The sequence below is a fragment of the Haemorhous mexicanus genome, chromosome 1 (genome assembly GCF_027477595.1).
Source record: "Haemorhous mexicanus isolate bHaeMex1 chromosome 1, bHaeMex1.pri, whole genome shotgun sequence".
NCBI classification, from domain to species: Eukaryota; Metazoa; Chordata; class Aves; order Passeriformes; family Fringillidae; genus Haemorhous; species Haemorhous mexicanus.
In genome coordinates this window covers 16,304,391-16,326,330 of record NC_082341.1, presented here as the reverse complement: position 1 = coordinate 16,326,330, position 21,940 = coordinate 16,304,391, and the positions used below count along the sequence as shown (strand labels likewise).

At 46.3% G+C, this 21,940-nt stretch overlaps 1 protein-coding gene across 1 annotated transcript in view; it reads right to left on the bottom strand.

Annotated features, from left to right (window-relative positions):
- The window catches only part of MKX (mohawk homeobox), a 48,772-nt gene extending 28,963 nt beyond the window's left edge, over positions 1–19,809 (bottom strand). The window contains exons 1-4 of the mRNA XM_059841182.1: positions 19,547–19,809; positions 17,380–17,539; positions 9,021–9,174; positions 7,467–7,802 (exon numbers count right to left, since the gene is read on the bottom strand). Of these exons, the coding sequence (XP_059697165.1) occupies positions 7,467–7,802; positions 9,021–9,174; positions 17,380–17,539; positions 19,547–19,728 (832 nt within the window). The 5' untranslated portion in view covers positions 19,729–19,809. The remainder of the gene's footprint in view (positions 1–7,466; positions 7,803–9,020; positions 9,175–17,379; positions 17,540–19,546) is intronic.
- Positions 19,810–21,940: the final 2,131 nt, after the last annotated feature.

The window sequence follows — 21,940 nt, the reverse complement described above, 5'->3', positions numbered from 1 at the left end:
GCACTGCACACAGATTAGTGTGTTAGTAAGGCAGGGTTATTCCTGATGAAGATTATAGATTTCATATGTAAAAGTGATCCACTAGGCAATAAAGAAGAGGTTTGTCCCTGTCATTTCTCTTTCTTCATGCAGGTGCCATGAGCAGATGTCTTGCTGCAGGAGCAGAGTCAGCTGCCGTGCCACAAGAGCCCTGAGGAGCAGAACAGGCACATTTCAGTGTTGGAGCCAGCACAAGTCTTGCTCACAACCCAGTGATCTGCCTCCAGCCATGGCTTTGTCTGCTCAGAAGTGCTACCCCATCACTGATAAAAAGTTGGGTGTGATTTCTAAGCCACTTCTGATGAGGTGACAGCACACATCCCTGTCTCTGTGTTTTATTCCTCTGTTTCACTATTCCATGTATAAAATCATGCCATAATTTTAAAGTTCATTGGCATACATCTCCCCTTTGGCACAAACAGCTGATACATTTTGCTGCTGGGTCTCCTGGGTAAAGGACAGAGAAGATACACCCTCCTTTGGGCCTTCACAAGCATTCTGGGGGACAGCAGCAGTGCCAGGGCCCCTCTGCACGCACACCAAGGCAGAGTGAGGCAGCCAGGCTATGGAGACATCCCATGGGATACAAACCACTGCTCCTGCCTGGTGCTGCCCTGCTCTGTCCCTGCTCCTTGCACCGGGGCTGCAGCACCCAGGCCTTTCTGCTGCTCTGTTTCAGCTGGTACATGGCTCATTTACCTGGTCTGGTTATCTCCCCCGGGCCCCACCCTGCCCTCCCCTCCGAGCAGTGTTTCTTTTTGCAGCAATGGCTGCAGCTGGCTGATGTCTGCAAGGCTGAGGGAGCCCTGAACTGGGGCAGAAGCCACGGCAAGGCAGCACGCGAGCCTGGCATGTCTGCTGCAAGAGATCTGCACACAAACTTGGCTACTGGGGAAAATCCTGCTCAGGCAGTGGAAGGAGAGAAGGAATCACATCCATTTCACTAAATGAGTTTTCCCAAGCTGTAGTTTCACACACTCTTTAAATATCCTTAAATTAACTGCTAATTTTCTAACTAATTTCCCTATTATATTCATTATACCATGCAGTCTAGAGCTAAAACTGGAAAACAGTCTGATTTATGACTATGTGCTTTTCCATGCACATAATTTCCTGAAACATTCACATTTTGGCTGGCCCCAGGTTTTAAAACCAAGCATAATTCTGAAGACATTCAGAACAATGGGAAAATGGGGATAAATATTTTTTTCTCTTTGAAAACACCTTCACTAAATGAGTGAAGCCCAAGGCTTGCCAGAGAACAGCCCTTGCTGAGGCCTGGAGCATTGACTAACTCTAAAGAGGAGCATTAAAATATATAGTTGTTAGAAATTGGTGACAGTACCAAACATTTTTCCTGCTGCTTCTGAGAGAGGTCTTGGGCAAGCACAGGGATCTGATGCTTTTTGGCCACTGCTGTGAATATTTGCATTGGGAAAATTTAATGGTCTTGGAGAAACAAAGGCGGGCTTGCTGCACCAGCACAGGCAGCAAAAGCCTGTGGCCATGGAAACATGGCTGGTGCCCTGATTTTTTTGGTGTCTTCTCTGATTTTTCAGTCAAATGTTGTAATCTTTTCCATTTCAAATCATTCATTCAGGAACATCCCATTCCCTACAATGATAAAGCTGTCAGGAGTCCTGACACGTGCTGCTCTGAGGCAAGCTGATTTGAAGAAAATCCTCTGCAGCCAATAAGTGGCTCAAGACAGTTTTTTGAAGCATGTGGAAAATTTGCCATGACATCAACAGAAGCAAAACCAGAAGATGTGCCCACAGTCCACCTCTGCTCTGTGGGGTCTCCTCAGCAATTATACCTGAATTATAGAACAGGGACAAATATGCTGCTATTTGAAGCACATCTTATCTGCATAGAGGAGGATCTCTGGAATCTTTAATATTTTGGGTTTAAATGGGGAAAAAAAAGTCTTAGACATTCATAACCTTTGTCTCTGAAAACAAACAGATAAACCAAGAATGCACAGTTTTTGCACCAACACCTGTGAGAAAACAAATTCTCTCTTTTCCAATGAAAGAACGGAGAGAAGTGGCACAGGAAAACTGCACTGCCCAGAGTGCTGCTTCCCCTCTCAGCAGGGCTGGCTCCAGGCAAAGCTCTTCCTTGCTGGCTGGCAGTCCCTGGGCGCCCAGGCTTTTGGGACAGTGCTCTGCCCCCAGCTATCTCTGATCCCAGCCCACCCAGTGCTCCCTTCCTCCATTCTCCTACTTGAGAGAGGTTGGAACTGCTACCCACAAAAAAGATTCAGTTTTGATGACGCACTGTTTTTTGGGGTCATGTGGAGAAAATCTTGACCCATTCCCCTTGCAGCTCAGGTACTGAGAAATCAAGCAACTAAAGAGAACTAAAAACCAGCTTATTTGATTTTTGGTGTTTGAACTGAAAGAAACACAATCAGTGAACCAAACTAGCAGGGAACGGGTGGGATCTTTAAAGTTCTCAGGTTTGGGCTATCACATCTGGTATATTAAACCTGACACTTCCCGTGCAGTAAAGCCATTTCCTTTTATTCTTTCTTTAGAAAAAACAACAGAACAGTAAATTAAACACGATCTTCTCCTCAATTCTCAATTCCATGCTATTTTAGTTGACGAATCAGGTCTCGTAATAATAAAATTCCTGCAGAAATACGATCTTAAATTGTAACCTTCAAATTGCAGTTGTGCTGCTGTGTGCATTTCATACTGTACTTGACATTCACCTTTTACATTTCACTTCTGGATGACATTAGGATCTGCAAAAAAGACCTCCTTCAGCTTTCCCAGGTTACCATTTATTTCAAAGTATCCCCAAGGTCTCCAGCACTGTTTAGATCCAACTTGCAAAAGTCACTGCTGTGAGCAGTTTTTGTAGGTCCCTTGAGTTGTTTCTGAAAACAGGTTCCATTGTGTTCAAATTATGCTTTCAAATTTTATGGCTTATTTTTAAATTACATGTTAATTTCTAAAAACGTTAAATTGCGAGGAGAAGTTGGCAAGGACCACACAAAATCACAGCACTGTTCTGCAGTTTGTGTCACTCTACAGTGCTTCTGTGCATGGCTACACCCTTACATTCAAGTGCTCTGTAGGAATGTGGCACTGATCCTGCAGAGTGATGAGGGTCTCATCAGAGGTGCTCAGTGTGCTGCAATAAATAACCCAGGATAGTGCTTTATAAATCACCAACTTTGCAAGATCCAAAGGAAAGAAAGGAAGGCGAGAGGAAAGAAGAAGTCAGTAGTAATGAAAACATCAGAAACAGAGTGCACTCCCGAGTATAAATGTCTAAAAATAGAGATCAAACATCTCCAAAAATCAGCCAGTCATTCAAGCACTTGTTTAAAACCACCCTCTTTTCCAGGCCTACAAGTCTTGAGTTTCCTCACTGTTTTTATTTGTTCTGGCTTTTCTACTGTGCTAAGTAAGATATTAAGTGAAATCAATGAAAAATCTGCCTACAGAAAAAGGACTCCCTGTCCTGCCATTTCGTCTCTTTTTCTCTTGTTTTAATTTTTCCTTTCCTTCACTAGACAACAATATCCCAGAAAGCTGGGAATTTTTCATTTCCTTGTGCTACAACGATGCAGAACATTTTGTTTCTGCAGGTGGCTGACAACAGGGTACTCAGGGAGCACTGGAGCTTGATTACAGAAAAATCAACATTTTAGTGATCCGTAAACCAAAGACTGACGTTGCCTCTTTAGATTAATATTCTGTTTCACTACAAACATTAGATCTTTTCCTTGTAGATTTCTGGAGTGCTTGTTGCAGTCAAGACTGTTATTTCTGCATGCATTTGTACAACAAATATGGGTAGACAAGTCTGCTTTCACTTATTCCTGTCACACAGGAAACCCGCTGTGAGTGACTGCATGCCAAGCAGTTTGTGAAAACCAGTTCTCCAACACGGCGTTTTAACTAAACAAAAACACTGAACAGAGCCTTTCACTCATCAGTTTAAGATGCATATTTGACCAATTATCTATACTTACATATTATACCTGCACTAGATTGATCTGAACTGAAATTTTCTGCTTCAATCGAACACGTGTGTGTTTGTCCTGTTATATACATAAGAATTTCAGCTTACGACAGACAGGCTTAGGGAAGCCTGTGCCATACCCGCGGCTGCCGCTCTCCTCCCGGGCTGCCGGCGCTGTCCGCCCGCGCCGCCTCCCGCGGCAGCTCCCGGCTCCCGGGCACGGGGCTCGGCAGCGCGGGCACTGCACCTGCCAGGGCTCCGGCTCGGGGCTCGCTGCTCCTGCCCCAGCACCGAAACTGCTGCCCGTGAGCTCACGGTGATTGCGCCGAGCTATAAAAGAGGCTGCTCTGCCGACAGTCAGTTATACGGCCTGTCCTTGATCTTTATGTGGGATTTCCCAGTTGCATGAAGCCGGAGTAGCATATGGTCCGGTGTTTATAAGCATGTTAATGACTGAAATGGGAACCTCTACAACCCGTTTTCCTTATAAACTTTAAACTGCAATTTCTTGTTTTTGTTATTGGACGCTGCACGCATACTCCGCTAACTTGGCGCAGGCTGCTGGGACACGCGTGGCCGCGCTGACCCCGGGAGCTGGGCACACAAAGCAGCTCCAGACACACCGATGTACCTGAAATCAGGGTCCAGCCCCTAATCAGAACCAGACAGGGCGAGGAAGCTTTCTTACTCCTGATCTGCTACAAAAAGTTACCTTTCCAGGAAAGCACAATAGAGAATTAGTTTAAGCTCCGGTGGCTTCCCGTCCTTACAGGCACAACGACCTTGCCAAACATTTCTCAAAAATAAAACATCAATCAGTTTTCACTCTGCGCTGTTTGAAATGCTGCTTAAAATGTCTTCATAAATTAAAACGTCTAGTAGGGGCTTGACAATCCTGCAACAGCTCCTTTGTGTTAAAAATCAGCTGTTTTGCACTACAAAAAATTGCAGTGTGGAACGAAACTTCTTGTAAGTGGTGACATCTCACTTAAAAATACACTTGCCACTTTCAGGAAGGTAAGAGTGGTAAAGTCAGCCATACCCTGTTATTTGCTTAACCCAAATGTATTACAGCTATTTTAGGGAAAACACAGATACAGGTCTAGTACTGTACTGCACTGGGAATTGCCAACCCAGATATTCAAATTACAAAGAAAAAACATTTAAAAAGTATATCATCCTTATTTGTTTCTCCCTACCTAACAAGCATGTGGACAATTTCATCTATTTGAAGGTAATTTTCATAAATGGACAATACCTTGAAAATATATGCTTTCTTCATGAAAAGTTTAATTTTTGCATGTGTAACATCAGAAAATCATTAATGGGACTGTAATCTTGTAACTGAAAAAAGCCCATTTGTACCTGTATTTCCTGAATGTTCACACATATATAGCAACAATACAGTAAAAACATCATGCATATATATATCATATGTATACCATGTGTATATGTATATATGATCTTTTTTTCTTTCTATATACTGCTTGTCTGCTTTCGAAGTGCAAAACCAATAAAACTATATCCTAAGAGCTGCTAGTCTGTTCTCAAAAAAAGTGAAAATGTTAAGGAAGACATTTAGGAACTGAATTAAATACCATCTCAAGAGGAGCTTCAGGAATGTCACTTAGGAACTTTAAGGACAAGTATACTAGTTTTCAGTCATTCCAGCACAGCTGGTGAATTTACACAGTTACAGTGTGCCTCCCTCAGCCTTCACATTAATGACCATATTTTTCAGTGCAGCTTGAAATTTGTCAAGAAGAACTTAATCCAGTAGCAAATTTATTATAAATTTTAGAAAGTCATTGCATCCATTTTTAGGTTATGGTATAAAGTACAGAAAAACAGAAGTTTACATATCTGAGCTTCTGCATCTGCTCTTGAGTAACTTTTCACTCAAAAATAAAGTTTGGCAGACAATATACTTATAATGCAGACCAAATGCATTTGGTATGTTCAGAAAAAAAAGAAAAAACCATGAGCAGAGAGAGTTTATTTTGAAACTTATTAATTGAGTATGCACTATTCTTTCTCTCCACCAGACCCCATTTCTCTAGAAGGCCCCCACTCATTCTCTGGTCATTCCCAACAATCTGCACACACAAACATCCCCCCCTAATCCCCACCAACAGAAGTCAGCCTTGTGGCCCCTCCACATGGACAAAAAAACCCACAGGAAATGTGCCAGAAAAGAGAGGGCAAAGGCTGCAAACTGGAGAAGTTGTAAAGGCACCTGAACCTGCCTGCCAAGGAAGCCAAGGGGAACCAAGTACAAAACCTAAATCTGTGTTGACTTTACTACAAAATCCTCCAGTACCTTTCAGCAATATCCATCCCTAAAGTGATGCTGCCCTCAGGGGGGTCCCTGGCAGAACAACCTGCCAAGAAAGGCCCAGGACAGCACAAGGGGCTGCTGCAATGAGTCAAAATCCTGAGACACTGGTGGAGACCTTCAGAGACTGGGGTGCAAAACTTCATATTTTTGAAAATGAAACTCTTTTTAACCTTATGTCCTAAAGAAAAACAGAAGAAATTCCACAAGAGGAGCCTTCCAGCACCCCCTGACTCACGGGAATTTAAGCAAGTCCTGATCTTGCCCTGATTTACAGCAATTTATTGGCATGAACCAGGCAGTCCCATGTGCCTTGCTCTGACTGTTAATACAGTGGATGACATTACATCACGATTGTATGTTTTTATTGATAAAATTAAAATAGTAAACTATGTGTAATCCTTCAAAAAAACAGCAAGACAAGGTATTTAATGGCCAAGTCAGTGGCCCCTTAGCTCTGGAGAGTGATGCAGAAATCAGTCTTCACTAATGCCTGTAATCTTAAGAGAAGCATGAGCACCAAAGGGTCACATACTGGACAAGGCACTCTGAGGACAGAAAGGTGCTGTGCAACAGGAGAAGGTGCTCACATGCACTCCACTGAAGGGCATAGGACTCATGTAAGTGTCACAAACAGCCACCTTAAAATTTCAAAGCCCTCTTCCTCCTCCCTGCTGTGGCCCTGGAGAACTTCAGTCCTCCTCTAGTCCTCCCTTATTGTAATAGAATATGCAAGAGTTTTCTCCTTCCTTAGGCTCATCTTAGTGCTGACAAAAAGTGGCCTGTAAGAGTCATTTCAAAAATTATTCCCATTGCTCAATTTGAAAAGCAAACCAGCTTCATTAGCAGTCAATAACTGGACTGAACTGTAATAGTGCAGGTAGAACTTCCCCAGAAAATGAAAGGGTGGACAGGATTTATCCACTCTGATATGAGAAGATGGGCAGGAGTAATCCACTCTCATGCAAGAAGATGGACAGGAATTATCCACTGGGATATGAGAGGATGGACAGAAGTCTCATAAAAGGCACAATCAGGTGACACTTATTCCAGGAGCCAATGTCCACAGAAGATGTCTGTAATAGAAATCATGCAGAAAAATATCCCTTACCTGTCCGATAGACAAAATTGCCTTCTGTCTCTGATGATGATGGAGACACCAGTTCTTCCTCAAATTCATTGGAACTAAATGAACCAGAATGATTCCTTTGCCTTGTTTTTTCCATCATAGCTGCATTAGTAGCCATGACGTGTCTCAATGAGTCATTTAGGTAACGATTCAATAAGCTGCTTTTGTATTTGGGGGGTGACACGTAATCCTCATTGGCACTTGCTTCTGGTCTCACTCCTGTTTTTATTACTGAACTTTCAGTTTTAATCACAGTGTGATGAACTGGTTTGTTATATCCCCCTTCATTCATATGGTTTCTCGGAGGATTTTCTCCATCTGAAAACAAAAGATCAAAGCTATAGTAATACATTGAGTACTTAACATTTAACATGAAGCTTTCTCTACATGTTTTGAATTGTGATAAATATAACTGAAACTAGACAGTAACTTCAGCATTAGACACTGATTTTCATTTTCTTCTATTCACAATTGCTCATAGTAGTTCCCATGATTCTCAGATGTTCTAGGTATTCTAAATTAATTAGCTATAGAAAAGTCTTTGAGTCTAATTTGTTCATGAGTAACACAAGACAGGTGGAAAAAAAATGGAAAGTGCCCTAACTCAATAGGCATTTAAAAAGCTCTGTGAATAGGCTGAATTATTACTATCATAACTTGAAATTTGGTTTGCCTCAACACCACAGAATATTTAGGTACATTTGCTTAAACTGTACTCTTTTAATTGTTCTGCAAGCAATCTTTTCAAGGGAAGTGAGTAGAAATGTGAGTACATTCCCACATTTTTCAAGAAATGTGAGTACAGACTGAAATTGGAACAAAGATATTTAAAATTGAGTACAGCTTGAGACATACTCTTCTAAAAATTCACATACAGATTTCTGACAATGTTCTGTAGGATTTGTTCCTGTCATTGTATCTCCATGTCACAACTGTCTAAAAAAAGCACTCACAGACAGAATTAATACAAGAATTCTATTAAAAATACAAGGTACTTAAAAAAAAAAAATCCTGCTTTTGTTAATTTGAGCAAGAAAGATAATTCCAGTACACCCTTTATGGAAAACAGCTGCTAGCAAAATACATAAAATAAATACCAGTAATATTCAGTTTACCATCTAAGATGCCCCACTAATCAACCCTTTGATGATGAATGTTGCTACAGCCCTTCCAAAAAGGAAAGTAACAGTCAAATGATTCCTCATTTTTTTATACCAACAAATGTAATCAATTTTTTTCCTTTAATGCAGACTAAAGGAATAGGCTTGTAGAATGTAATGAACAAACAATTCTCTTTCTAGCAGCAATGAAATATAATAACATGTAGCCAGATTGCCACCTTGAACAACTTACACAATCCTGCTTCGCAAGGCTGTGCAGCAGTTGGGAGCCACAAGAGGCACCTAATTCACAAAAACTATAAAGGCACATCCACTGAGGGTATTTGTGATTAAAAATTAGAGCTAACTTAGGGTGTCTAATGCTTTCTAAATATATTTTTATCAGTTTAAAATTGATGAAAGAGCATCAACAAACCTTCAGAGCATGAGTCATCGCTGCTCACGCTGAGTCGCTCAGCATTTCCCTGAACATATTTGTTGTACAGTTTTATTCGCAAAGCCCAGCTCAGGTCTGGCTGCCTGACAGTGTTCTTCAGGCGACGTCTTGCGTTGGCAAACCAGTTTGATACCTGCATACAAACGTGTGTATTAGCTTCCCTTGGAAATTAGGCAAATCAAGCAATCCATAGAGCCCTCAAGAGTTTTGTGTATGCTTCAAGGGGACCACAAACAAGTGAAATATGAACAGAAGTCCACAAAATTACCACTGAGCAGAGCAGAAATCTCATACAGGAAGGCAATTTCAGGCTTCCCACCCTTCCCAAGTGTTAGCAAAACCACATTATCACAAGGTTTCAATTAAGGTGTCCCAAATACCAGTTTTATGTTAATTTTTTTTTTTTAATTTTAAAGATAAACCCCTGAACTTTTAATATGAACCTTTAATATATTACCAGCTTCCTAAATTAAACTAATATCTAATATTTAGGAATTTCCTTTGATATATATATAGGCTACAATAAGACTATTGAACAGAAAAAGACATTCTAAATTTGTATATATATAAAAGCCCAAATTCTCCCTTGCGCTTTAACAGAACTCCTAATCTGACAAGCCGTGGGCATCAGGGAAGTCTTTCACAGAGGACAATGTAGTTTGACTCACTGCAGAAATCCACCATTTGCTCTATTGAGAAGCTGATTTTACAAACTCTTTTTGGTGTGAACAGTTTAAAATACAGTAAAGATGCAATTCCTCACAAGGTGACTACTAAACAATAGTCTGCTTTGTCTTCCTTCCCAACTTCAAAGCATTTCCTAGAGTCTGACTTAGCAAAATGGATTCAAGTTGGTATCCCTCTAGCATACAGGTTCATTACAAAGTCAGGCTCAAACACAAGTATTTCACAGTGTTTTAGGCACTGAATGAGCAAAAAGGCACAGTCTACTCTTCAGTGCCAGCAGTGCTAATTAAATCACTATATGGGATGCATGTACTTGCAGTGACTTTGCATGAAAGCACACCTGAGAAAATGCTGGCCTTGACTCTACTGCAACTCAAAAAGATAGAAAATAGAAAATACTGACAACTCTGTCTTTACTACGGGCAAGAGCAGAGGCAAGTGACCTACATTCTAATGATACTTGTTTAATGATAAATAGGGTGTTCAAAGTACTATTTAACCCTGGCAGGAATAAATGCATTTTGCCATGACCTCTGCAAGAAGGAGGCAGTGTAGCATCACTTGCAAAGGAGAATGTAAAGAATGTTAGCAGCCCACAGCCCTGTTCACATCTTTGTGTTGTGAACACACACAAAGAGAAAGCTGGACTACTGTTGGCATATTCTGACCCGGGAACGATCACACCATTCAATTTACACCAACCTGCAAAGCAAGTTCGTACATGTTCTATCAATACATGCTACCCCACCTAACAGAGAGCCAAACTGTAGACCTTAGTGTTGGATTTTGGCCCTAGTCTTGTCATCTGTCTGTTGTAGCTAAGGTTACTGTATAAATCACACAGAAGTATCTACCTATTCTGGATCAATAATCTCTTCTAAAGTGATTGTGAGAAAAAATAAACACTGCATGCTTAAAGAAAAAGCAAAGCTTCAGTTCAGAATCCCAGCTAGAGCTTAGCAGTGGTGCCTTCTGCCTGTCACTTTGATTTTACTTAAAAGCACGTTTACATGAAAGAGGGTTCCACTGAAAATGCGGTGAGCACTGGATCAGTGCTCAGATGGCAAACACGTAACTTTACAAGACATGTAGTTTACTATGACAGGTGAGAAAACCACAACTGTAGCTGGCAAAGTAATTTTAATTCTCTTCTGATGCTACTTGCTTGTAATCTTTGTATTTACACAGTAATTTTTACAGTAAATGAGATAGGGTGGGCTGGAATCCATGCACTTTCTAATGCTGTTAGCAAAGTCACACCAGACTGCTCAGCTGAAGCAGCAGTCACCTGCTGCATGGCAGTGTAATCCTGAAATTAAGTATTTAACAGCAAAGATGGATCAATCCAGCATCCCAATCAACAGGATTGCAGTTACTGTAGCATTTTACCAAACTGACAGCTTTCCAACCTCTCACAATAAAGATTTCATTATGCTTCATTCTATTACATACTGAAATTTTTCATCAGTGAAGTGCCATTTACAGAAAAGATAGGGTAGTATTAGTGTGATTCATACATAAAAGCAATTAAATTTAGCAGGAGTGATTTCTGCATGGTACTCTTGGTTTATTTTGGGCTCATTCTTCCCATACCATTGCTTTGCTTTCTGCATATCAATATGAAAAGATGAGTCATGTTTTAAGTCTTCTCCTAAGAGAGAAGGGAATAGTAGTATTTGACCATTATTTCATAATGAGATAAATATATTGCACCTTGTCCTCCTGCTCTTTATGGAGCAGGTGATTTTAAGTGCCATCACACACCACATACAAGACAATCAGGGGATTAGGCCCAGCCAGCAAGGATTTGTGAAAGGCAGGTTCTGCTTGACCAGCCTGATCTTCATCTATGACTGTGTGACCCCCTTAGTCGATGGGGGAAAGGCTATGGATGTGTCATACATCAGTAAAACCTTTGACATGATTTCCCACAGCATCTCCTGGAGAAGCTGGTTGTCCATGGCTTGGATGGGTGTGCTCTTTGCTGGGTAAAAAACAGTTTGGATGGCTGGGCCCAGAGAGTGCTGGTGAATGGAGCTACACCCAGCTGGTCACTGGTCACCAGAGGTGTTCCCCAGGACTTGGTACTGGGAGCCAGTTATGTTTAATAGCTTCATCAATGATCTGGACAAGGGGCAGAGGGCACCCTCAGTCAGTTTGCAGACTGGGTGGGAGTGTGGATCTCCTGGAGGGCAGGAAGGCTCCACAAGGGATCTGGACAGGCTGGATCCATGGGCCAAGGCCAGTAGCATGAGGTTCTACAAGGCCAAGTGCCTGCCCAGGGTCACAATCACCCCTGCAGTGCTACAGGCTGGGGGAATTGGATGGAAAGAAGCCTGCTGGAAAAGGATCCAAGGGTGCTGGTTGACATCAGCTGAACATGAGCCAGCAAGTGTCCGGGTGGCCAAGAAAGCCAATGGCATCCTGGCCTGGATCAGCAATAGTATGATTGCAGAGACTGCAATCCTTTGGCACATGGTCTGGTTTGCACCTTAATTCAGGCAGAGGCATTTCTAACAATTTCAATAACTGTACCATAACATGGAGCCAGCAGGACCAGGGCAGTGATTGTACCCTTGTGCTTAGCACTGGTGAGGCTGCAGCTTGAGTGCTGGGTCTAGTTCTGGGCCCCTCAATCCAGGAAGGACATTGACGTGCTGGATAGAAACCAGGAAAGGACAATAGAGTAGGGGAAAGATCTGGAGCATAAGTCTGATGAGAAACAGCTGAGGGATCTGGGGGGGTTTATCCTGGATAAAAGGAAGCTCAGGGAAGTACTTACTGCTTTCTACAACTACCTGAAAGGAAGTTGTGGGTGGGGGATCAGTTTGTTCTCCCAAGTGACAAGTGATAGGACAAGAGGAAATGGCCTCAAATTCAATCGGAGGAGGTTTCCTTTGGATATCAGGAAAAAATTCTTTACAGAAAGGATTGCCAGGCATTGGAACAGGCTGCCCAGTGAAAGTTACCATGGCTGAGTCACTGTCCCTGGAGGTATTTAAAAGAAATGTACACAGGGTGCTTAGGGACATGGTTTAGCAGTGGACTTGCCAGTGCTGGATTAATGGTTGGACTCAGTGATTATAAAGGTCTTTTCCAAACTAAATGATCCTATCATTCTGAAAGAACCTCAAGACAGCTTTTAGAAAAGAAACATTTAACTAAAGCAAGAAGCAGCAAACTCACACTAGAAACTCTTATCCCAAATGCAAATACAACAAGGCCCATTAAAGCCTTGGAAGAAAGGAAAGTTAGTCAAATCCATTAAAGAGATTTTTAGGCTTAATCTATGATGGGGTAATCTCTAGCTGCTTTCCAGCTTTTGGGCACTGGTGCATGTTGCTGGAAAATCCTGATTTCTAAGACACGTGAGAGTCAACACCTCTCTCACTCTTCAGTCTTGGACAACCTCCAGGTGTGTGGACTGGAGGAGGCTGCATGGCCACAGGCCGTACCAGTCGGATCGCCCACCCTGACCTCCAGCCACCACCTGTCTCCTTCAAAGACAACAACAATTTTACCACCCATTTCAACCAGCCCCAAATGTTACATCGTCTATCCATGTGGTCTTTAAAAACTTGCCTGTCCACTGCTGTAGGTCCCACTCACAAAGAGTGCCAGTTTGCAACACACTTACCTAAACCATTACAAAAAGAAACAATGAAAGCTGCCAAAAACATCCAACCTTTCCCATGGTCCCAAGCTGTGCTACTGTGATCTCCAAAAAAAACAAAAAAAACCAAACAAACAAAAAAAAAAAAAAAAAAAAACCAACAAAAAATTATTTAGATAAAAGCCAGTGGGAAAGTCTTTGTCACATAAACCTCCCAAGAAGTAAGTATCTCGAAAAAACACATGATGAAACTCACTATTCTTGTAAAGTAACAATCCTGTAGTTCTTTGAGAAGTAAAAAGACAAAACCCAAGGGGAACGATAATAGATGTGCTTTCCAGCATTCATTTTTTACAGCAGTTCAGTTGTTCTCTAAGAGCATCAGGTACTTATATCAGCATCATGAAATATTGACCCTTTGGCTTTACTTCTGAAGACACATCTTCAATTTTATTGTAATTTGTTCTGCTTCAGTGCTTAACAGCAGCCAAACTTTCAGAAAGAGAACAGACATCAAGTGATTCACCTCCTCCAGTAATCCAGATATGCCTTTATAAATCTGAATATTATTAAATCCATAGCAGCACATGACTGATACACAAATCTTTGTATTGAAAAACCTTCTTTCCAACAATACACACATTCATATTTCTTTCTGGAAGGAATATACCGCCATTTTTCTTTTTTATTTCACAAGAACATCTAAACCAAAATTTAAAATAAAATAAATCAAATACTATGGTAATAATAGAAATGAAAATGTAGCATATTAATAGGACAAGTTATTGGATTCTGAATTGGAATCTAATTGGAGTAAAATATAAAATGCCTTTTCAAACTATATTACTTTTTTGGTTTCCTGCTTTGGCAGTTGTGGAAGTAGAAAACTTTGGACTGCTGGACTGAAATCTGCAATAACATTTGCCTTGAGGACTCCCAAAGACCTTGTTGGCCTGCACAGGAGTAAGTCAGCCCAGAATTTGCCCCAGGTTTTGCTACTACTACTTAAGAAACAAGATGATTTATGATTCCTGCAAAATCCTACCTCCTTGAAAGAGTCTGACTTTTCTTCAGCACCGCAGCCGGACATGCATCTGGAATAGTCCCCCACTGCACCCAAGAACAGTGGGGTAGGCCAAAGTACTAATAAGTAGAACAAATTGATTTAAAATCAGCCAACTGATAGAAAAACTAATGAAAATTAAGTTGTGGAAGATTTGACATGCAGATACAAAAGTTATTAGTCATTAGCATGTCATTAGTTTGTCCTAATAACAAAAGTAAAAAAAAACAGGGATGGATGTTCACCTCTTTGTCTAACAGAAGAATTGGTTTTATCTATGCCATGGTCCTGAAAAATGCTCCTTTGGATAGATGGTACATCCTGGAATAAGGTTCATTAGATGAAAGAAAAGCACAGGGAGGAGAGTATGATCAAAGCACAGGAAGGAGAGTATTACTTCTGTATGATCAAAATTACTGTGACCACCATCATCTCCCAGGCAGCCTCTGAAGACCTTTTCCAAGGCCATCAGTCAGGTGAAAAACAAAAAAACACTCCAACCATTCATTCTCCAAATGGGATTTTGTCAGAAACTCAGAAACTCAAAGGGATATTCAACAGTATCTTTTGCCTTCCCGATGGCTTGTGACGACAAGGTGTCAGCACATGAGGGATGCTGGGAAGAGGTAGCAGCTGTCAGCAGACAACAGCCTCCACAGGAGGGGAAAACTGTGGGAGCAAACACCACGGGACAACACTGAGAAATGTAGAAAGCGTAGGAAATGTGAGACAGGTCAACAAATGGGAAGGCGTTTAACCCAGAGGAAGCATCATACACTGATTCCTGGTTCTCCAGTGATATCCAACAATATTACTAGATTAGAAAAACAATTTATAGGCAACCCTGGTTGATGCTTTTGCAAAGTGCCTCTCCTGGGACAGATGCAAAGCTTTCCAACAGACCCACAGCCCAGACCCAAACCTGCTCTTGGTTACACCACTTGTCTGAGAGAGCACAGCCTTCAGGAAAGCTATTTCAGATGTACCCAGTGTGACTGGGACCACACCCTGGCATGCCCTCTCTCACTCTTAGAGAACAAAAATTTTGAACTGAATTACAATCTTATTCTTCTTGAGCATCCAAAAAGTAGGGTGTAGGGTTTGTGTTGTTTAGCACTTTGTGGCTCAGGAATTACTGCTGGTGCCAGACATATGTATTTACATCTCATACAGATGCTATTGAATTCCTGGATTAAACGAGCATTGCACAAAAAGATGAAAAAACCACCTGGAATTTCTCTTTGATGTGGTGCTTCTGTAAATGAAGATAGATATGCCTCTTTGCAGAGTTCTTTCAAATATTACAGTTCATAGAAACAAAACTGGTCAAATTCAGCTTCAGCATAAATCCACTAGAGTCTAACAGAGCTAAAAGCAGCCCTCCCTGAATCTTTTAAATTTTATTCTACACTTAATGTAGATCATAAAACTCTGTGGAAAAGTGGCCATGGCTCTCTTGAAGCTTTTATAAAGGCTAACACTTCTTATCCCCATCAGGATCTATCAAAGCTGCCATGAGAGAAATTCTGCAAAAACCCACCAGTTCTTCTTCCTTCTCTGTTCATTCCGAGGCATTTTTAAAAGAACAGCAGAACACCTCAAGATGTCACTAATGTAAAAGTGTCCCAACACATATTCTGGATATATGTTTTAAATCTCATGTAAAAATACAGGGGAATTCTAAGAGCCATAGTCCAATAAAATACTCCTATTGAATTGTGCCATTGAAGGGATAGTGTTTATGTAATCATACTTTCAACCTTCCATGTATATTTTTTAAAAGCAAGATAAGTAGTTTTAACTATATCTTCCAGTTATAACTGGCATTTTCTGAGACGTTAATATTATTTTTGTCAAAGCTATAGTGTTTTTCCTAGTGCAATATTTTCATAGGGAGGTACTGAAGTGTAAAAATTTCCCATTTTGCCATTACTAGAACTGAAGTTCATAGTACAGGTTTTTTTGAAGGGGCACTCAAAATAATAAAGCTGAATTGCCACCTGTTTTTTTTCTAATACTTCAGGTTACTTTGATCTCTTTGTGCTCTTTGCAAGGTGACACATAATGTGTTAGGCAGAGTGATGAGGACCCAATCCTGCAAACACATGGGTTTCATTTTACACACCTAGCAGTAGCTTGCAGTAAGGAAATTAGATTATTCACAATGCATAAATCTTTGCAGCATCCAGACCTGAGATAGCATCACTCGGCAACTGATAGCATTTAACCACATATTTCAGTAGAGTACCAGATGGCAAAGAGAACAAAGAAGTGAGATTTATAAACATTTGCAGGAAAATTTATGCCTCTTACAGCAAAACTGCCAGTCACTTCAGGGGAGAATTACCTGAGAGCAAAACAATTACTCCCCATGTCTAACTATATTCCAATGATAATTCCTGCAAGGCTGTGTGTGCTGAGCCAGTGCACACAGTATGTGTGGTAACGCTGATGTCTGTGCAACAGGTGATGACAATTATTATCAGAACAATAGAACAGTTTCCATCCTACCCCCTTTTTAAAAGGGAAGCATAGCTCCCTGAAATTTCCTCAACAATTTCTATTCTGTGCTGAATTCTCCCATGACTGATATTTTTCACTTGAGAATTTTTAAAGACTAAGCAAAATTATTTTCATTGTATTTATGAATGAGATGAAAGGATGAGGGCATCTATTCCTAGAAGTGCAAGCACACACTTTTTGCTGATTGTCTTTAGCAGTTCTCCAGCCGTGATAGCTAAGATGTGGTAATTCTTGTTTGAGAAAGACAGTCCTGCTGGGGTGGGGGAGCTCAGGGGAGAGCGGAAGAAGGATGTGCACAGGAGCTCCGGTCTTGCTGACTGCACCCCGATACCCAGCACTGTCCTTTGCTCAGCTCACAGAGGAGCTTTGGCAGATGCTGTCCCCATCCCTCCCGTCCATGAAACGCCTCGGAGCGGCTTTCAGAGGTGGGGGTAAGGGGTTCCCTTCCTTACCTGCACCAGGGTCATCTGGGAGCCGAGGGCCAGCAGAATCTTCTCCGTCTTGGTGGGGTATGGGTTGTCGCGGTGCTTGTAGAGCCACTGCTTGAGCGGCCGCGCCATGTCCTGCAGCGCCTGCCGCTTGTGCCGCACCTTCCCGCCGCTCTGCCGCGCCCTGCCGCGGAGAAGGGGCGCTGAGGAGGGGAGCGGAGCGGCGGGACACCTGCCCGCTGCCCGCGCCCGGCCCCGGGCCCTGCCCGCTGCCCCGCCTGACCCCGGGCTCCCCTGCGCGGGTGCGGTAGATGCGCCCCGTCCGAGGGGGGACCCAGCTCGGGGTGGGCCCCGGCCGAGCCCGGTCCTCGCGGGGTGTTCGGGGATTTCCACAGCCTCAACCCTCGGCCCGTACGACTGCTCTAAAGGTAGTGATGCCTCCAGCTCCCCGAACTCCCCGTGCAGGGTCTGGTCAGAGCTGGTGAATGGCCGCGGTAATGCTGCGGGCCCGGGCGGCGGCCCCGCGGGGATGTCAGCGGGGCCAGGGCTCCGCCGGAGCGAGTGTCCCGATGTTTTCGGTGCTCGGCACCTGACCGGAGTGTCGCCGGTCTGTCTACAGAGGAGCTTTCCAGTGCGGTCAGGCCGCACCTCGCACGGCCGGCCGCGCATCCCGCAGCTGCAGTGCGCGTTACCCGGGGCCAGCCCAGCCTGATTCCCCTGCCCGGGGTTATTTTCCGATGATACTCAAGAGTTACCCGCGGCACCGAGCAGCTCCTGGATCATTTCCCCACTCGGAGCCGGCGGCGAGCGGTGCTCCTGGAGGAGCCAGCAAGCCGCTTCCATTGCCGCCGGCAGCGACGCGAGGCAGCCCGCAAAGCCCCGCGCCTGCCGAGTAACAGCGTATGCCGGGGGAACGAAAGCCGGGTTACGTTAAAAAAAAAAAAAAAAAAAAAAGTCCCTTTGTAGATAAAGACCTACGATAAAAAGTGAGTGAACAAGATCAGAGGAGAGCTAAGGAAAGCCCGGAGGCGGCAGCGCGGCGCGGCGGAGGGGGCTCCGGGCAGCGCTGGGTGCCGGCGGCGGCGGCAGGGGGCGCCACGGGGCCAGGCTGGGTCGGGCCGCGCCGCTGCCTCGCCGGGTCCCGCGGCTGCCCCGCTCCGCCGCGATCGGCTGCAACAACATCCCGGTGACACACACCTGCGTCCTCTCGGCCAGCAGCGCCGGTAAAACTGCGAGCTGATGCAATCGCTACGGAGGAAATTGGTCAGTACAAGCAACTCCCCCGGATTCCGCGGCTTCGCAGGCGCCTGACTGTGCTCCTCGATCTTTACTTTGTAACGCTGACCCGAAATGTCTGGTCAGCGCCCGCCAGTTCAACCCTCCGAGCTACGGCTGTCAACACGCCGGAGCACGCACGTCCTCTCATCACCTTCTATTTCATCTGTTCCAGCATCCAAAAAACCCAAAATCCCTGAACCCCAAAAAAACAACAACAACAAAAAAATAAAAAAAACCACAAACAAACAAAAAAAACCACCGCTCAAAAACGGGCTTCGTGCGGCTTAGTCTCAGCTGCCGTTTTAGCAAACCCGATCTTAATATCACGTTATCCAGCCCCCGACTGACATCGCGCGAGTCCATTCTGAATGCCATCCCTGGGAACGCACGGACAAGGCAGCTCCTTCCCGCCCGTTCGCTCGGCGCGCTGCGAACCCTCGGGGACGGCGGAACAAGTGCCGGGGCCGCGCGGTGCCCGCCCGCCCCAGCCCCGCTGCCACGGCATTGCCGGCGGAGATCGGCCGCGCCGCCGCCCCGGCCCCCAGCTCTCACACGTCCCGCCTGGCGCCTCCGATTTGGAGACTTTAATCGGATGAAGCGCCCGAACAAGCCGGTGCAGCCCCGGTGTTCCCGGTTTGTTTCTGTTCGGAGGCAGAGGGGGAGGTCAAGCACAGCAGGACAGGAGCGCTCTGTCTGGTACATTCCAGCCCAATCGGACGTCCCTGCATCACCTATTGCCGGAATTTCCCACCGTAGCTGCGGAATGAGAATCCCAGAAAATACGAACCCGGGGCCGCGGGAAAAGACCCAGCTAGAAACCCGTCTCGCAACCCCAAATCGGCGACGCGGCGGCCGGGAGCGCAGGGCCGCCCCCGAAGCCGGTGCGAGGCGCGGAGAGGAGCGCACGGCATACCCCGTCCGCCGGTTGCGCAGGCTGAGGCTCTCCTTGATGGACGGGCTGTCGGGGAGCAGCACCTCGGCGTGGTGCGGGCCCTCCACCACCCCCACGTAGGACCGGCCGCTCCGCTCCCGCTCCTTGGCGTCCTCCTCGAAAAGCACCTGGCCGCTGAGCTTGCTGAAGACGATGGTGTTCATGGTGGGGGGCTGGGGGCCGCCGTCGTGCTGGCCGCCGGCTCCGAGGTGCGGGGGCTCGCTGTGCGCTGCGGGGAGGCGGCAGCGGTCACCGGGCAGCCGCGCCGAACCGCCGAGACCCGCCCGGCGCGACCGGCGGGGGGGCAGCGCGGAGGCACCGGGCGCCGCCTGCCCACCCACGGGCGGGGGGGAGGCAGCCCGCCCCTCCCACGGCCCGGCCCGCTCTCACGGCCCCCCCCACCCAACCCCGGTCCGCTTCCTCGGCCCGGCTCGCTCCCACGGCCCGGCCCGCTCCCACTCGCACCTCGCCGCCAGCCTTCGCCGCGCTCTTCGCTCTGTGTCGCAATAGTTCGGAGCGCGGGGTTTCTGTCGGCTTTGGTGTTTCTGTCTCGCTTGCTCGCTCTCTCACACTCCTTTTTTCCCCCCTTTTCCCTTCCCTTTTCCTCCCTTCCCCTCCCCCGGAATGATTTTCTCCTTCCCCCTCCCCAAACGGGGAGGGAAACAAATTGTTTTTAACGACCACCAAATGCGCAGAGCCGGCGCCCGGAGGCACAGCCGCCGCGCAGCCACTCACACTGTCGGGACTGCCGCTCCCCATCGCCGGGGGGAGTCACGGCTGGCCAGGGGACCCCGGCAGTCCCAGCCAGGTCACGGGCTCCGCCCGGGCAGAGCGACGTCGAGGGGCGCTGCGTGGAGGGGCGGTAGGAGTCCGGCCAGGGGCATCTGAGGGTACGGCAGTACACGGCTGGGCAGTTCACCGTCTGTATGGGGGAGCCTCCCGGGGAAGGTGGCTGAGGACACCGGCTGGTGTCACGCTGACCGCAGGAGAGACCCCCGTCGGGGGCGCGAGGCGTAGCCACAGCGCCGTGCCACTCATTAACACCGGTGTTTAATGATGCCATGCCAGGAACCATCTCCCACCACGCTTCCCCGTCTTCTCTTGTGAGTCGTGTGTCCCCTCTACAAGCCCAAGGGCTGTAAATTAGCCCGCAGCCCAAGCCGGAGACAGCCCCGTTGCCTTTAGTATCCCCGGCGCGGCCGGCGCGCTGCGGCAGACACACGATGCTCAGCTACCGGCGATGTCTACGGTCGCCCCCGGCCCGCTCCCACGGGTGTGCCCGTTTCTCCGGCCCCGCCGCTCCACACCCCCTGCACCCCCGCAGTTTTGCGGAGCAGAAGCCCGGCCCCGCCGGGCTTAACGTTTAGGTTTTCTGTGCTCAGGAACGAAGAAGATGGCCACAGTCAATATTTACAAGGATGTAATTCAGACGGTATTTGACCGCCGCGGGTGAACGGGAGCAGCCGTCTGCGCCTGCGGGCCCGGCGGGACGTGCGCGGCGCGGATCCGTCGTGCGGGCACCAGCCGCGACTCCACGCTCTCCATGGCACCTCTCTGTCCCTGTCCTTGTCCCCTCAAGCGTGGCCCTAAAGTACCTGAGTCTGCATACCGCTACCACTCTTATTCCCCCGCCCCCTACCATCAGCCCTGCCTTTCCTTCCCGTATTCCTGGGCTGCACAGGCCACCGCGGAGGGTGCGCGGTTCTCCGCTGGCTTGGCGCTGCAGCTCTGGGGACGGAGGGGGCAACATGCTGCGATCCGAGGACCCCCGGCCCCCGGGGCTCAGCCGCCTTGGGGTCCTTGCTGGGGCTCACCCCCATCTCCGCACCTCGCCGTCACGGTGCGTGACGTCACGGCCGCTCTCGGTGACGTCACACAGCCACACGCATTGGGGAAAGGGTTCCTGGAAGAGGGGCACCTTGGCGTCGGGATTCACAGACCCGATTGTGATTTCTCCATTTGCTGATGGGAAGCAGGGAAGAGGCTGGGGAAGGGCAATGCATGGAAGAGGCCCCAATGTCCAGGGAGAAAAATTACTGTCCCCAGAGTGGAGCAAAAGACACAAACAGCTTGCTGCCAGTCCCCTGCTGAGAAAACAGAATGTCTAAAATGTAAATAACCACGCGAGTGCTCCTGTGCAGGCTGTGCATCCTGCACTTCCACAGAGTTTTGGGCAAAGCCCTGGTAAGGCTACCCCCCAGGACATAACTTGGCCAGAGCATTCAGGAGCAACTAGGGGAGAAGCAGGCACAGGGGAGCAGTGTGAGACAGATGCCTTCTTTTAGACTGAGCTAACATGCTGATTAGGAGTTTCATGCAAAACATGCAGCTATGATCATTGCAATGCTCAGATGAACTGTTTACCACATGGGAAGC